The 18,111-nt window shown below is 43.1% G+C and overlaps 1 protein-coding gene across 5 annotated transcripts in view; it reads left to right on the top strand.

Annotated features, from left to right (window-relative positions):
* tpk1 (thiamin pyrophosphokinase 1) overlaps window positions 1–18,111 on the top strand; it is a 349,575-nt gene that overhangs the window by 78,265 nt on the left and 253,199 nt on the right. For all 5 annotated transcript variants that reach the window (XM_055656935.1, XM_055656952.1, XM_055656943.1 and 2 more), the window contains 2 exons: window positions 229–303; window positions 13,495–13,564. In XM_055656935.1, the coding sequence (XP_055512910.1) occupies window positions 229–303; window positions 13,495–13,564 (145 nt within the window). The remainder of the gene's footprint in view (window positions 1–228; window positions 304–13,494; window positions 13,565–18,111) is intronic.

Raw genomic sequence — 18,111 nt, 5'->3', positions numbered from 1 at the left:
TAACTGAATCGAGAATAAATCATAAAATTGGCAAGAAAGAAAGACAATTGTCACGTTGTCTGAGGTGTACTTTGGAATTTGTGATTAAAAAAGGGTGATGCAAAAATAGAGAGGATTTTGTCTCTCTAGAACAGGATGAACAATAAGATGGCTGAACAAAAAATGATTACTGCAGAGTAATTATGTGAATATGTAATTTCCTGGTTAACTTGACCCTTTTCATTTTAGGAAAATTGAAATATTGCCTGTTAATTCTCAATCAACCAATGGACAACGATCAGTTTCAACGCCTTTGGAGCAAAGGTAGGATTTTGTTAATTGCTAAAGAATTATAGCTCACCTACAGTGCAGCAACCTAGTTGCGCTCAGTAGGAATGGTGCAATGTTAATGTATGCTCTGCAACATCTCCCTCTCCTGAGTAAAGGTTAATGATCAGAAACTTTGTCTCTCATCTATTTTATCTGCTGATTGATGTGACCAGCGTAACTATTTGTTATTTTCTTTCTTACCAGAGGGATTGTTGAGTCATTCTCTGCTGTAGTAGGTCATTGATTCTGTTCATTTATTCATTTACTGTTTAATAAATCTATTTTGGCAGTTTTTTAGCCAACCACATAGAGGAGTCATCTATCTTCAAAAAAGGAGCAAAATGATGACTGCATTTGTTATATCTTATACCTGAAATAAAGTAAGGAGGATTATCTGCTAACTAGTGGGCATGTTTCAAATTACTGTGATAATGGATAAGAAAATATATGTTTTAAGTCAGAGGGAATGAGAGCCTGCTTGTAAATATGGTCAAAGTCCAAGGAGAATATTCAGAGTAAAGACTACAAAGATATAATTCTTGGATCTTAACCAAATATCAGAGTTCTTGGTCTGAAGAAAGGCTCGGACCCAAAACATCACCTATCCATCGCAAATCCAAAGATGCTGGTTGACCTGCTGAGTTCCCCCAGCACTTTGTGTTTTTGCTTAAGATTCCAGCACCTCAGAGTTCCTGATCATTGCTCAAATGTTTAACCATTTCGTAGCCTTGCCGTGCAAGCTGTGCACTGAAGTGTGCAGCACAGAACATTTGCTGAGGAAGGATTCATGTGAGCATAGGTCAGAGACGGAAGAGACAGGTCGTTTAACCCAGTTACAGCCATTATCGCTGTAGTTTGCTGAAATAAGGTGAAGGGGAAAAGATTTAATAGGAACATGAGGGGTAACTTTTTCACACCAAGGCCGGTGGATGTATGCAATTAACTGCCACAGGAGGTAGTTGAGGCAGGGACTATCCCAACATTTAAGAAGCAGCCAGGTACATGGATAGGACAGGTTTGGAGAGATATGGGCCTACTGCTGGCAGTTGGGATGAGTGTAGCTGGGGCATGTTGGCCAGTGTGGGCAAGTTGTGCCGAAGGGCCTGTTTCCACACTGTATCAATCTATGACTGTCCAATTTATTGCACATCTGTTCGAGGCAAGAAGTTAGCCACACAGGTTTTTGCCATGTGATAACAAAAAAAGTCAGAATAGCTTGAAAACAAGGAATCTGACATTTGCATTTCCTCATGCTGAATTGGATAGTATAATACTTTCGGAAGTAAAATACAGCCAGAATTTGAAAAAAAGGGAAATTGAGGCATAGTGTTGGAATGGCTGATTAGCTGGCATTGTTAATTTAAATGTTAAACTGCAAAGTTTATCTTGTGACAGGTTTTGCTGAATATAAGATGTTGCCTTACAATGGGCTTCGTTGGAAGAGAAAAGAATGCTGAAGATAGAATGGGAATGGGATGGAGAAATAAGGTGCTAAACAGCTGGTTAGTTCAGAGCCATTAGAAACCTAGTTTAGAGAAGTCCTCTTTGTGAGTATAAATAGAAAGATTAAACGAGAACTTACTGTTTGAAGTTTGATATTTATATTATGAGGTTGAAGTGAGGGATTACGCGAAGAGCCCGCCAGCCCGCATGCGCGTCAATCTTCAGAGCAGCTGTATAAAACCATAGACTAGTTGCTGACCTAAGCTATAGAAGGATTAACGAGTTTAGAACTACTGAATGATCTTTATGAGAAGTAGGGTTGGGAGTGGAGGGCACGTAATCCCTCACTTCAACTTCTCATAAAATAAAGATCAAACTTCAAACGGTAAGTTCTTGTTTAATCTTTCTATTTTATTTCGAAGTCACGTGTGACTACGTGAAGACTTCAAAGCTCTGTGGTTTCATACAGTAACCCAATCTGTGTGTGAAACACTGAAACAGATAAACCATTAATGGTAGGAAAAAACATGGGTTATTAATATCATGATGCTAACTTGTATACATGCCATTGTTCTTAACCGGACCGTAGTCCCAATAGACTGTTGAGTTAGACAATAACTCGTGCAACTGTGCAAAATTCTATCTGCAAATACACAGACATATTCAACCAAATTTTATAATTTATTAACACGCACTATGTAAGCTAATGAGCCATCAGCAATATTTTGAGACTACTGAATAACAAAAAATAAACTATCTTTCATCTCATAGGTACTAGCAAACTCAGTGTACTTGTATACCTAATGACATCCCCGATCTCTGCTCTGGTGGGTATGCTGTCAACTTCAAATGAATGAAATCCTGCTCATTTTGCTTATGAGATCATTCCTGTAACAAGCTCCCATGAAGCACTAAGGGGCAGAAAACGCTAGTGGGAGTTGTGTACAGGCCACCTATCAGTAGTAGTGGAGTTAGGGATGGCATCAAACAGGAAATTAGAAATGCGTGCAACAAAGGTAAAACAATTATAATGGGTGACTTCAATCTACATATAGATTGGGTGAATCAAATTGGCTGGGGTGCTGAGGAAGAGGATTTCTTGGAATGTATGCGGGATAGTTTTCTAAACCAACATGTAGAGGGAACCAATGAGAGAGCAGGCTATTTTAGACTGGGTATTGAGTAATGAGGAAGGGTTAGTTAGCAGTCTTGTTGTGCGTGGTCCCTTGAGCAAGAGTGACCATAATATGGTTCAGTTCTTCATTAGGATGGAGAGTGACATTGTTAATTCAGAAACAAGGGTCCTGAAAGTTGACTTTGAGGGTGTGAGACGTGAATTGGCCAAGATAGACTTGCAAATGATTCTTAAAGGGTTGATGGTGGATATGCAATGGAAGGCATTTAAAAACTGCATGGATGAACTACAACAAGTGTTCATCCCAGTTTGGCAAAAGAATAAATCAGAGAAGGTAGTGCATCCGTGGATAACAAGGGAAATCAGGGATAGTATCAAAACAAAAGATGAAGCGTACAAATTAGCCAGAACAAGCAAGAGTCAGTTATTAAAGATGGGATGGCAGCACATTTGGAAAGTGGTGAATTCATTGGACTAGTGGGGTACCGCAAGGCTCAATGCTGGGACCCCAGTTATTTACAATATATATTAATGATCTGGATGAGGGAATTGAGTGCAACATCTCGAAGTTTTCGGATGACATAAAGCTGGGGGGCAGTGTTAGCTGTGAGGAGGATGCTAGGAGGCTGCAAGGTGATTTGGATAGGTTGGGTGAGGTGCAGCATAATGTGGATAAATGTGAGGTTATCAACTTTGGTGGCAAAAACAGGAAAGTAGACTATTATCTGAATGGTGGCCAATTAGGAAAAGGGGAGATGCAACGAGACCTGGGTGTCATGGTACATCAGTCATTGAAAGTAGGAATGCAGGTGCAGCAGGCAGTGAAGAAAGCAAATGGTATGTTAGCATTCATAACAAAAGGATTTGAGTATAAGATCAGGGATGTTCTACTGCAGTTGTACAGGGTCTTGGTGAGACCACACCTAGAATATTGCGTACAGTTTTGGTCTCCTAATCTGAGGAAAGACATTCTTGCCATAGAGGGAGTACAGAGAAGGTTCACCAGACTGATTCCTGGGATGGCAGAACTTTCATATGAAGAAAGACTGGATAGACTCGGCTTGTACACGCTAGAATTCAGAAGATTGAGGGGGGATCTTATAGAAACTTACAAAATTCTTAAGGGGTTGGACAGGCTAGATGCAGGAAGATTATTCCCGATGTTGGGGAAGTCCAGAACTAGGGGTCACAGTTTAAGGGTAAGAGGGAAGTCTTTTAGGACCGAGATGAGAAAATCATTTTTTACACAGAGAGTGGTGAATCTGTGGAATTCTCTGCTACAGAAGGTAGTTGAGGCCAGTTCATTGGCTATATTTAAAAGGGAGTTAGATGTGGCTCTTGTGGCTAAAGGGATCAGGGGGTATGGAGAGAAGGCAGGGATGGGATACTGAGTTGGATGATCAGCCATGATCATTTTGAATGGCGGTGCAGGCTCGAAGGGCTGAATGGCCTACTCCTGCATCTATTCTCTATGTTTCTATGTTTCCAAGCTACCCTAATGTCTGTTATGACGTAGAGACCAAGTTAGAGATTGAGTAAAGGCTGTGTTCTTTATTCTAAGATCAGTTGCTGAAAGCATAATCATCTTAAAATTCTGCTCCCATTAGGAAAAAAGGGTGAATATTTGCATAATAATTTACTGATATACATCGCACACTACAATGAGTGTAGGCTATTAGAGTGGTCAAATAAAAGATACCTTGCAAAAAGTTAGTGAACAGCGGGTGAATAACCAATCATTTATTGTCCCACTTATGGAACTATATAGAATGACAAAGCAACACAAGCAATGGCAATTGTGCTATCACATAAACACTACTCTAGGCTCAAACTGAAAGCCACACAAACCTCTGTTACTTCCATTTAAAATTAACTCACAAATGTTGTTCACAAGCTTCTCATACAATTGTGCAGAGCTAGCTGCTTGAGAAGACAAGCTGCCCCAGCCGTCACTCGTGACTGAGTAAATAAGAGTTGCTTCAGCCGCCTTACCATGGCGTGAATGAATAGGCAAAATTGCCACTGTTAAATTTCATGTTGCCTCATTTGTAATATCGCAAAAGGTATCCACTGATAACCCATAAGTTTTATCAGCTGCAAATTTTGCATATTACCTAAAACTTTAATGCCTTTTAATCTGAGTAGGGCAGCATAGGCTTTCACCGCTAGCTTTGTTGTCAAGACAGCAGAATCTGTGCCTCATGTGTATAGATTTGGCAGAGTGTGCAACTACAAGATCGATTCTATGAATCAGTTAAATTGCAGAAAGCCAATCATCCATCTTAAACTGGGTAAGTAAACCCATGATCAGATAAGCCAAATGCTAACCCGATTTGGCCTGCACCATGTTTCTGTAATCTTGAGAAGTATCTGAAAATATACCCCTCTAGTCCTTGGCCAGACCACTCATCCTCGGATGAGCTGTCACTGATTGCACTCGGAACCCCTGTTCCTCTATTGACCATACGGACGGAAATGTTTTAGCTTTTCTACCCGCGGAAGATGCATTTTCTAGTTATTCATACATTTCGCTGATAACATATAATCAGAACCTAATGACTAGAGCTGATAACCACAGTCTCCCTTAGATGTGGGAATACGAGTTCCCTGTCAACTCAGCGTTTTCCCTCATAGTGTAAATTAGTATAATGCAAGGCTGAATCAGGAATTACCTCGCAGTCCTTTGACTGAAACCACATGTCTAGGTCGCCAGAGTGCACAACACAATCTCTTCGACCCGGCACTCAATCAGGAATACTGGTATTGAGAGCCTATGGATTATTATAAATACATTGTTGATTCACAACATGAACCTGCAGGTCAGATAAAAATTATATTATATGCCAGACCACCTTCAAGCTGGTAACTACCTATCCCAGAGAGGATGGCAATGATGATTCCAATGAACCAGCAACTCTACTAACCTAGGAGAAATAAACCATATGTTGAGGAAGACTTCAACTACTTCATTCTACTGAGCAGTCTGATAACCTCAATCACAGATGATGAGGCAATGCTTCCCTGCTCACTATGACCCCTATGGCCAGCCAGTTCCATGATGGTCTACCCCGAACCAGGGTAACCAAACTGTTCCTACTTGGATCTTACAGAGGTTATTATGCAAGGCACCCTGCCAATGTCTCTACATCAACCTGATCTATCCCAAAGACAGCCCAAACCTGGGCCGACAGACTGCTCCATTTCGGAGTTTATGGAGGTTAATAACGAGACCTTACTTACCAGCGTCTCTGACCCCAGGTCGATTTGCTTGTTGGAGCTTCAGCGAAGTTCTATTTGCAGACCCTGTCTGTCATGCTTGTCATATTTGTTAGATAGCTGATGCGCTGGCCAACTCCACTTGTAGTGGCTTGTCCGTCCCCGAGGGAACAGCAAATTTAGAGGCAAGAGCATGCAGTTCTTCCTTATGCGATTCTCGCACATCATGCATTAAAGCATGGGATTAAGGCACATAGTCATGTTTGGAGTCATGTTCGGTGTCAGTTCCATACTGATCTCTGACACTCTCTTAGAGTGGGAGAAATAGTGCACCCCGAACCAGGCGTTGCCACATGCATATGCCTCGACTGCCTGTGCATGCTTCCATAACACAGAGCATATTTTGTGACACCATCTCCGATAGTCTTCCGAGTGGGAGGCATATTCCAACCCTGAACCAGGGTTAGCTACAGGCATATGAGTTGAACTGCCTGTGCATGCTTCTGTAATACGGAGCATAATATTTGGCACCATCTCCATCGCTTCTTTCATCCGAGTAAGAGGACTTATGCAACCCTGAACCAGGAGCTGCCACAGGCATGTGTGTAAATACTTTGGCACCATCTCCATCACTCCGTTCATCCGAGTGGGAGGAATATTGCAACCCTGAACCAGGAGCTGCTTCAGGTATATGTGCATATACTTTGGCACCATCTCCACCACTCCTTTGATCCGAGTGGGAGGAATATTGCAACCCTGAACCAGGAGCTGCTGCCTGACATGCCTTTGTAACACGGAGCATTTCTTGTGCCACCATCTGATTCATCAGATGTTCTCATTGAGACAAACCTGCAATCACATCTGCCATCGATGTCCCAAATCATCTGACAAGACTTGTCCCACAGACTTGGCTTTGACTTTGCCCCGACTCGGGTTTGTCAGGCTGCTCCCTTCAGCAGCCGCACCGGGACCAGCTGTGCAGATCGGTGCTCTGTTTGTATCATCATTATACTTACCAGACAGGTTGCACCTGCTAGTGACTCCGAGTCCTTGCTCCCTTTTGGAGCCCCAACGGAGTATTACAGGGAAGGACTGGAGCGCTTCTGGCCCCTATATGACTCGGATGAGCCGGCATTATAATCGGAGTCACCTCTTCCCGATAGTCCGCTAGACAGAGTGGGAGAAATACTGCAACCCTGCCAGGTGTTGTCACAGACAATATGATTATGTTCATATGATTAAAAGAAGCATATCCCCATTAAATCAGAGATTTGACTGCTCTATCGATATGCACATAGTTGGAGTCTCTAATAAAAGAATCTCCAACAGTTCCCTCTAGTGAGCGGAAATTACCATGACACCACCAGGTGTAACTCCCACAGGTGTCTGATAGGTACAGCTCAAAAAAGGCTTCCTAAGCCAGGAGCTCTGGACTATAACCATATAACAATTACAGCACGGAAACAGGCCAGCTCGACCATTCTAGTCCGTGCCGACCACTTATTCTCCCCTAGTCCCATCTACTTGCACTCAGACCGTCCAAACATTGTCCAAACATGCATTAATTTCAGTTCCACTGATTGAAAGGTGGCAAATATAGCTCCTCCAATTTAAGTAATAAGAGAGAGAATGTGGAAAAGGAACTACAGACCAGTTATTCTGACATTAGCAGGAAAAACAATGCTAGAATCTAGCAGGCTGTCTGGTACAATACTGAGCTACTTGAGTTGCTGGAGTTGCTTTCCTCCAGGCACGTGGTGGTCAATATTGCATCATGTTTCCCTTCCTCCATTATCCTCCCTCTCCCAACCCACCACCCACCTTCCTCTGCTTCCTCCCCTCACCCCCTCCATCGCCTCCTCCCTCTTCCCCTCCCCTCCTCTATTACCGTGCCATCCCTCTTTCTACCCCTATCCTCCTCCATTCACCCTCACCCCCCAGCACTCCCACCCCCTCCTCTTCACCATTCCTCTTCTTTCCCCTCCTCCCCTCCCCTACTCCCTCCCTCACCTCTCCCTCCAATCTCCTTTCCCCTACCCTCAATCACTCCTTCCCTCCATAACCTCCTCCTCTCCCACTATCCCCCTGCTCCCCCACTCCTCGCCTCCCCCCTATCCCACATAGTTTTTTTGAAAATCGCGATTTTGTATGTAAATGAGATTCGGGATCCCATTGTGATGTCATTGTAACGCAGCTGACGGGTAGGCAGGGCTGTGGAGTCAGAGTTGTCGAGTCCGTGTCAGAGAAATTTTGGTGGTGCTAGAGTCGGAGTCGGTAAAAAAAAAAAGTCCCGACTCCGACTCTGACCTCAACATAAATTTCAGAGATTACGTAAATCAGAAAAAAATCCTGCTTTTTAAACATACCGCACACTTTATTTCCACCCGAGAGAATGAGAAATCACATTGGTGCTACCATCTGGTGGCAGAACGATGAGAAACGGAACATAAACAAACGCCATCACCAGCTGATTTCCCTCCACCTGCTACTGAGTGAACATGTCTGGATAATTTCTGAATTCAAAAGGTAAATGTAGTCATTCATTTATGGGGAAATATACTATAAATGAATACAAATTACAAATTTTCATGATTTACTGCAAAATAAATCGTCAGTGATGATTAATTCATTCTCAACAGCAGTAAACACTGGGGAAAGCGTCAAATAATTTGGTAATTTTTCGTCAATACAAACCATAATTCCTACTTTCAGAAGCAGGCCCTAAGGCCCACCGAGTCTGGGCCGCCCAGCAATCCCCGCACATTAACACTATCCTACACACACTAGGGACAGTTTACACTTATACCAAGCCAAATAACCTACAAACCTGCACATCTTTTGAATGTGGGAGGAAACTGAAGATCTCAGCCTAAACCCACGTGGGCACGGGGAGGACGTACAAACTCCATACATACAGCACCCGTCGTCGGGATTGAACCCGGGTCTCTGGCACTGCAAGCACAGTAAGGTAGTAACTCTACCGCTGCACCACCTTTCATTTCACATACTAAGGAATAAGTGTACTAAACATTGGTATTGGTTTCTTTTTCTCATGATATTGTCATTTGTTATGAGATAGTGAGAAACTTTGTTTTGCGTGCTATCCAGTCAAATCACACCATACATAGGTGGAATCAAACCAAAAATCATGCACAACTATAACTGGGAATGCAAAGAGAAAAAGAGAAAAATAGACAGAGTGCAGAATATAGTGTTACATAATAACCTATAACCATCAGATTAAAAACAAATGTTTTTCAGTCCCACCTGGCACTCGTACCAAGTGATCCATATGCCTATCAATTCAATAAGTGCCGACACCACTTCCACTGGAGCTCATTCCAGAATTAGGAGTAAAGAAGTTCCCCTCATATTCGGCCCATCAAGTGTCTTACTCTGCCATGTCAAAGTGATGGCTGATCTATCAAGTCTACTCCGCCATTCAATCATGGCTGATCTATCACTCTCTCCCTGGCACAATTCTCTTGCCTTCTCCTGCCTTCTCCCCATAACCTCTCACACCTGTACTAATCAAGAATCTATCTGTCTCTACCTTAAAAATATCCACTGACTTGGTCTCCACAGCCTTTTGTGGCAAAGAATTCCACAGATTCACCACCTAAAGAAATTTCTCCTCATCTCCTTCCAAAAAGAACGCCCTTTAATTATGAGGCTATGATCTCTAGTCCTTGACTCTCTTACTAGTGGAAACATCCTTTCCACCAGATATGGTGCCCAAAATCGCTCACAATATTCCAAATGCGGCATTACCAGCGCCTTATAGAGCCTCAGCATTACATCCCTATTTTTGTACACAAGCCCTCTTGAAATATATGCTAGCATTGAGTTTGCTTTCTTTACTACCGATTCGACTTGCAGATTAACTTTTAGGGAACCCTGCACCAGCAATCCCAAGTCCCTTTGCACCTCCGATTTCTGGATGATCTCCCCCATTAGAAAATAGTTTATGCTTTTATTCCTACTACCAAAATGCATGACTCCACACTTTGCTGCACTAAATTTCATCTGCCACTTTTCTGCCCACTCTCTCAACCTGTCCAAGTCCTTCTGCAGTATACCTGATACACAACCTGCTCTTCCACCTATGTTCGTATCATCTGCCAATTTGGCCACAAATCCTTCAATCCCCTTAATATAATATATAATCATTAATATACAACATGAAAAGGAGCGGCCCCAGCACTGACCCCTGTGTAACTCCACCTGTCACTGGCAGCCAACCAGAAAAAGCCCCTTTTATTGCCACTCTTTGTCATCTGCCATCCAACCAACCTGCTATCCGTGATAGTACCTTTGATACTGTGGGCTCTCATCTTCCTTAGCAACCTCATGTGTGGCACAATAGACAATAGGTGCAGGAGTAGGCCTTTCGGCCCTTCGAGCCAGCACCGCCATTCAATGTGATCATGGCTGATCATCCCCAATCAGTACCCCGTTCCTGCATTCTCCCCATATCCCCTGACTCTGCTATTTTTAAGAGCCCTATCTAGCTCTCTCTTGAAAGCATCCAGAGAACCTGCCTCCACTGCCCTCTGAGGCAGAGAATTTCACAGACCTTATCAAAGACTTTCTGATAATCTAAGTAAGCAACATCTACTGACTCTCCCTAGTCTGTCCTGCTATTTACTCTTCAAAGAATCCCAGCAAATTTGTTGAGCATGACCGCTCCTTCACAAAGCTATTCTGACTTTGGCCTGAGGTAGGCTGGGAGTTCAGCTGCATTGGAGGATGGACTGAACTGCATCGACAACTCTCTGCAATCTCTAGCCGTCTAGGGCAGAGCAAGTTGTGATACATCCCAATAGGATACTTTCTATAATAATATTGTAATAATAAGGAACTGCAGATGCTGGTTCACCCCAAGGATAGACTCAAAGTGTAGAAATAACTACACAGGTCAGATGACATCTCTGGAGAAAATGGATAGGTGACGCTTCCGGTCGGGAAACTCCAGCATCTTGTGTCTATCTTTAGGATGTGTTTCTATGGTACATCTGCAGGAATTGGTAAGAATCATTGGGGACATGCTGAATTCCTTTATGGGCCTGTCCCACTTAGGCGATTTCTGTCATGTGGAACGACGACTGTCAGAGTGGAACACACACACATCGCTTCCTTCACGAGCCCGTTATGCAGGCGGGGGACAGGGCAAGCGGGGGGAGCGTTGTCTGAGTGAAATTCACACGGTGTAAAGCCAATGTGATACACCCACTCACCGCGATGAACAGGAAGGTTGGCGCTGTAATTAAGACGGTGAAAGCACAGTGTACGGGAAGGGTCACGTAAGTTCTTTAAAAGAGGAGGAGAGGGGGGGGGGGGGGGGGGGAGATGGGGGGAGAAGGACTGGAGCCAACTTTTAAGCCAGAGATACACGGCTGTGAAGCTCGGCAGACATTAACATTACCGGTCGGTTATCCTTGGTTCTGAAAACTACTGCTGTTTTGTTTTGTTCCAATGATCAAAAACAAGTATTTATCGCCCCATTACAGGAAAGATGTGGAGGCTTTGGAGGCAGTGCAAAGGAGGGTTACCAGAATGCTGCCTGGATTAGAGGGTTTCAGCGAGCGGGAGAGATTGGATAGACTTGGATTGTTTTCTCCAGAACGTCAGAGGTTGAAGCGGGACAATAGCAGTATTTGAAATTATGAGAGGAATTGATAGGGTGGATGGTCAGAAATGTCCAATACTAGAAGAGGTAGCTATGTGAGGATGGGGGAATTTAATCAAGATATGCAGGACTGTTTTTTACACGGAGAGTAGTGGGCCTTAGAGTGCACTGCCAGGGGTGGTAGTGGAGGCAGATATGATAGTGCTATTTAAAGGATTTTGGATAGGCTCATGGAAGTGCAGGGAATAGAGGGATATGGATCAAATACAGACAGATGAGATCAGTTTAACTTGGCATTGTGTTTGACAATCATTGTGGGCTGAAGCACAGGGCTGCAGGTTCTCGTGCTGTGCTGTCCTCTGTTCAGTGTTCTTATTTAGCATTGTGATGAATGTGAGGGTGAAATCTGGAAGACAGGAGGACGGTTATTGTTGTGTCTTAAAAAAGGGCTGCAAAGAAAAACCATGGCACTATAAACCTGTTCTGTCCATGTACCTGTGTAAATGGTTCCATACACCCACCACCCTTTGTGACTCGATGAATCATATATGCCATCCACATTAATTTTATAGAACTGGTTTGCTGTTGTACTCTTCGGTAACAAATTAAATGCTAAATTTTAATATAATTATTAAATATTTCAGAAGTGTAATTCACTGCTTTCTTTGCCAATTTTACACAATACAATACAATATAATACAATTTATTTATTGTCATTTGAACCTCAAAAGAAGTTCAAACAAAATTTGGTTTCTGCACCAAGGAACCAAGACACACAAACAACGCAATTTACACAAACATCCATCACAGTGAATCTCCTTCTCACTGTGATGGAAGGCAAAGTCTTGGCTCTCCCCTGTGTTCCATTCTTCTCCCGATGTTAAAGCCCCCAGCGGGCGATGGCAAGTCCCGCGGCCGTTAAGGCCGCGCCGGGCGATGTAAGGCCCCGCTCCGAGTCTTAATGTTGAAGCCCCCGGTGGGCGATGGCAAGTCCCGTGCGGGGCGATGTAAGGCCCCGCTCCGGGTCTTAATGTTGGAGCCCCCGGCAGGCGATGGCAAGTCCCGCAGCCGTTAAAGCCCCGTGTGGGGCTTGTTGCGGGCGGGAGAAGTTGCCGTTACGGGAGCTCCGAAAAGCGGTCTCCCACTAGGGACCCACGAGCTCCCGATGTCGCCGCCCACCGGACCTGCGGCTGGAGCTTCCGAGCTCTGGAGTCGGGTCCATGCAGCGCGCCACCACAGCTCTCCACGCTCCGAAGCCGGCCAGCCCCATGATGGTAAGTCCGCAGGCTCTGCGACTGGAAACTATATAACTATAATAACTAAAAACTATATAAAACCCATAGCAAACTATACATTCAACGGGACAAAAATAAAAATGACAGATGGACTGCAGAGGCCGCTGCAACGTCGGTCGCTTTTTAGAGATGCTTTTTGGTAAATTCCTCAACATTGTGGAAAGCAATGCACCATGACAGGCTAAGTAAGTGTTTTTGAACCAAACCTTTGATATATTGTCTGACATTGATAAAGTCTGAAGAAGGGACCCGACCCAAAATGGCCTCCTGCATTCCCTCCAGCAATTTTTGCTTTGCTCAAGATTCCAGCATCTGCAGTTCCTTGTGCCTCTTTTGATATATTGTAGTCTGATTGAATAAACCAAAACATACTACATGCTATAAGTCTGCTGCTATCCCAAAGATATAATTCTTGGAAAATAAAATTGACTATATAATTTTTTTTTTGTTGTTGTCTATTTTTGAAGCGGTTTTTCGAGCTTGTGCTGATGGTGGAGCAAATCAACTCTACGAACACACAAAAGGAAGACAAGAAAGGTAAAGCTATTTGTGTTCTATTATTTTACAGTTCTCTTTTTATGTTTACAGTAATATTTTATGCATTGAATGCCATGGTCTGAAATTGAGGCAATTATGGATTCCTTTGGTCAAAAAAAGTAATTCTGCCTTGGTCAATATGTCTGAAAAATACTAATCAAAAAAATTAAGGATAGGCAGAGTGAATGTATTCGATGCCTTTCTTCATTTGTCTTTCAAATTGACTTTCCTGACATACACCTTTCTTGTGTATAAAGTCTGATGAAAATGTGGAGATGACAGGCAGACTGATAAATATTTGTGTTTCCACAGCATCACATAATATTTGAGCACTTAACCTTGTGTCTACAATTTCTTTTCTAAATTATGAGTTCAACTTTTCTCCCTTTACTGTAAAATAAAATTTCCTTCAGCTGTGCAGCAAATGTAATAAATATGTGAAACCTGCTGGGTCATCTAAACGTGTGCCATGGAAGAGTGTGAGCCTGAAAGATTCATCCTGTGCATTTAGATTATTTATTTATTTTATGAATATATAAAACTGCATTTCACTGAATCGGGCTGGATTCAGCTGTCAGACTTTAGTCCCTATCGACTACACTTACCTCAGTTGGCTGTGAATGAAAGAACAAGTTGACCCTGGCATCCACTGGAATGCAGTGATATGTTAGCAGTGAGTCAGACCTGCAGTTAGTCCAAGACAGACAAGATGAAATTCAGGGCGTCTTCCATTAAATCCCATCAAGGCAATGTTTAAAGGTCCATCATAGTCAAATACATATACAAATTATGAAAAACTAATATTGACAATTAAAACAATGTATTTTTTAACTTTTTTTTTGATTAAAATTAAATTTAAAAACTAAATTTGAAAATAACTTATCTAGTTTTCCCCCTTCATCTACAGTAGACTCCCAATCAGATTAAATTGGGCCATTGTTGTGACAGTCCCCCAAGCATAGACCAGAAGAAATCACAGCATGTTTGACTTCTGCTATTGAACTTCACATGGAGTGCAATGTTGGTGCAGAGATAGGTGGTAAATTATTGTCATATTGCTTGAAATTGCTGAAATTAAAAATGGCTTTTAATTCCTCTTTAGTATACAAACTTAAAGCACAAGGCATTGGGGGTTCAGTATTGATGTGGATAGAGAACTGGCTGGCAAACAGGAAGCAAAGAGTAGGAGTAAACGGGTCCTTTTCACAATGGCAGGCAGTGACTAGTGGGGTACCGCAAGGCTCAGTACTGGGACCCCAGCTATTTACAATATATATTAATGATCTGGATGAGGGAATATCAATATGAAGGCAATATCTCCAAGTTTGCGGATGACACTAAGCTGAGAGGCAGTGTTAGCTGTGAGGAGGATGCTAGGAGACTGCAAGGTGACTTGGATAGGCTGGGTGAGTGGGCAAATGTTTGGCAGATGCAGTATAATGTGGATAAATGTGAGGTTATCCATTTTGGTGGCAAAAACGGGGAAGCAGACTATTGTCTAAATGGTGGCCGATTGGGAAAGGGGGAGATGCAGCGAGACCTGGGTGTCATGGTACACCAGTCATTGAAGGTAGGCATGCAGGTGCAGCAGGCAGTAAAGAAAGCGAATGGTATGTTAGCTTTCATTGCAAAAGGATTTGAGTATAGGAGCAGGGAGGTTCTACTGCAGTTGTACAGGGTCTTGGTGAGACAACACCTGGAGTATTGCGTACAGTTTTGGTCTCCAAATCTGAGGGAGGACATTATTGCCATAGAGGGAGTGCAGAGACGGTTCACCAGACTGATTCCTGGGATGTCAGGACTGTCTTATGAAGAAAGACTGGATAGACTTGGTTTATACTCTCTAGAATTTAGGAGATTGAGAGGGAATCTTATAGAAACTTACAAAATTCTTAAGGGGTTGGACAGGCTAGATGCAGGAAGATTGTTCCCGATGTTGGGGAAGCCCAGGACAAGAGGTCACAGCTTAAGGATAAGGGGGAAATCCTTTAAAACCGAGATGAGAAGAACTTTTTCCACACAGAGAGTGGTGAATCTCTGGAACTCTCTGCCACAGAAGGTAGTTGAGGCCAGTTCATTGGCTATATTTAAGAGGGAGTTAGATGTGGCCCTTGTGGCTAAGGGGATCAGGGGGTATGGAGAGAAGGCAGGTACAAGATACTGAGTTGGATGATCAGCCATGATCATATTGAATGGCGGTGCAGGCTCGAAGGGCCGAATGGCCTACTCCTGCACCTAATTTCTATGTTTCTATGTTTCTAATTCATAATTAGGAGAGCTTCAATTCTTGACAATTAAAGTGAAGTAATTGGTCTACACAGTCCAGTGTCTCTATAATTATCTGTAGTATTGTCTGCAGTTTCAGTCTCCAAATTTGAGGAAGAACATTCTTGCTATTGCGGGCGTGCAGCGTAGGTTCACCAGGTTTATTCCCAGGATGGCAGGACTCTCATATGTTGATAGAATGAAGCGGCTGGGCTTGGGTACACTGGAATTTAGAAGTATGTGAGGGAATCTTATTGAAACATATGAATATTAAGGGATTGGACATGCTAGAGGCAGGAAACATGTTCCCAATGTTGGGGGAGTCCAGAACCAGGGGCCACAGTTTAAGAATAAGGGGTTGGCTATTTAGAACGGAGATTAGGAAAAACTTTTTCACCCAGAGAGTTGTGAATCTGTGGAATTCTCTGCCTCAGAAGGCACTGGAGGCCAATTCTCTGGATGCTTTCAAAAGAGAGTTGTTCCACTTGGCGATTTTTTCGGCGACTGCTGACATCATTGACATTCAAGATTCAAGATTCAAGAGATGCAAGAGAGTTTATTGTCATGTGTCTCAGATAGGACAATGAAATTCTTGCTTTGCTTCAGCACAACAGAATATAGAAGGCATGAATACAGAACAGATCAGTGTGTCCATATACCATTATCTAAATATATACACACTTGAATAAATAAAACAGATAAAGTGCAACTAAACAGATAATGGGCTATTAATGTTCAGAGTTTAGTTTGAGTTGAGTTTAATAGGCTGATGGCTGTGGGGAAGAAGCTGTTTCTGAACCTGGACGTTGCAATCTTCAGGCTCCTGTACCTTCTACCTGAAGGTAGCGGGGAGATGAGTGTGTGGCCAGGATGGTGTGGGTCCTTGATGATGCTGCCAGCCCTTTTGAGGCAGCGACTGCGATAGATCCCCTTGATGGTAGGGAGGTCAGAGCCCATGAGGGCAGTGTTTAGTACTTTTTGTATTCTTTTCTGCTCCTGAGCACTCAAGTTGCAGAACCAAGCCACGATGCAACCGGTCAGCATGCTCACTACTGTGCACTTGTAGAAGTGCACCTGTGATGTATCAGGTTACCAAAAACTTTGCGGCGTGACGTTGAGGTGGCGCGGTGTAATGACGTATGGACGCGCGGTGTTTTTTCAAGTGTCGCAACATTTTTTTTTCGCCGCTGGATTTTGAAATGTTCAAAATCTTTTGGCAAACCTGATATGATGCCAGCAGTCGGCGAAAAAATCGCCCAGTGAGACAGGCCCTTTAGATAGAGCTCTTAAAGATAGCAGAGTCAATGGATATGGGGAGATGGCAGGAACGGGGTACTGATTGTGGATGATTAGCCATGATCACAGTGAATGACGATGCTGGCTCGAAGGGTCGAATGGCTTACTCCTGCACATATTGTTTATTGTCTATTGTCTAAATAAGCAGATAGAACCTGATATGCAAGCGTCTAACTATTTTTTACTATTTCCATCAGCTTCTATTTCATTTCAGATTGGCTCCATTTCCTTTTTAAATTTTCATGCTATCCCATAATTACACTAAATGATAATTGAATGCCAGGATTTAAAATACTTTGATTCTGTATTATCGCTTTGAAGGTAACTATTTTTTTTAGAAGAAAAGTGTTAACCCTGAGTGTAGCTGTAAATATTCTGGAGATGATCTGCTTCAAACTGGAAAAAATATTGCATTATCTCTTGATATTTTTTCTTTGATTCTGGTTCTTTTTTTTGGGGGGGGTATATATATTTAAGAAGTTTCTGTAAAGTGCTTAATCCTATATGTGTATATCATTGATAACACAGATCCTTAATGGGCCTGACCCACTTAGGCAACTTTTTAGGTGAGTGCAGGAGACCGCGCTCGCCACATGGGCGCCACATGTTCGCTGGTGGTCTCTGGTGAGTCTCCTTCATGGTCGCGAGGAGTTCCCGCATTCTGGGAACTAGTTGCGGCCTCAGTACGGTTGCCGAAAAAGTTGGCCGCCATGGAGAAAATCAATAATCCTGGAGTCATATGTGCAGTTGTCGTGGAGTCGCCATGTAGTTATGGGTAGTCAAGGTAGTCGTAGATAGTTTTAGTTAATCGCCTTTGCTGACCGGGCATTTTCATTGGCTCATTGCGCGAAAAAAAAATATAAGCAGGAGTTTTCAGAACCAAGGATAACCGACAGCGTGCCTACAGACAACTACTGACGGCGACGTGATGCCTGTCTCCTATGCATCACGCACCTTAACAGGCACTGAACAACGCTATGCCCAAA

This window comes from Leucoraja erinacea, chromosome 2, assembly GCF_028641065.1.
Source record: "Leucoraja erinacea ecotype New England chromosome 2, Leri_hhj_1, whole genome shotgun sequence".
NCBI classification, from domain to species: domain Eukaryota; kingdom Metazoa; phylum Chordata; class Chondrichthyes; order Rajiformes; family Rajidae; genus Leucoraja; species Leucoraja erinaceus.
Note: the sequence above shows the minus strand (reverse complement) of the source record. Positions and strands in the feature narration are given on the sequence as shown.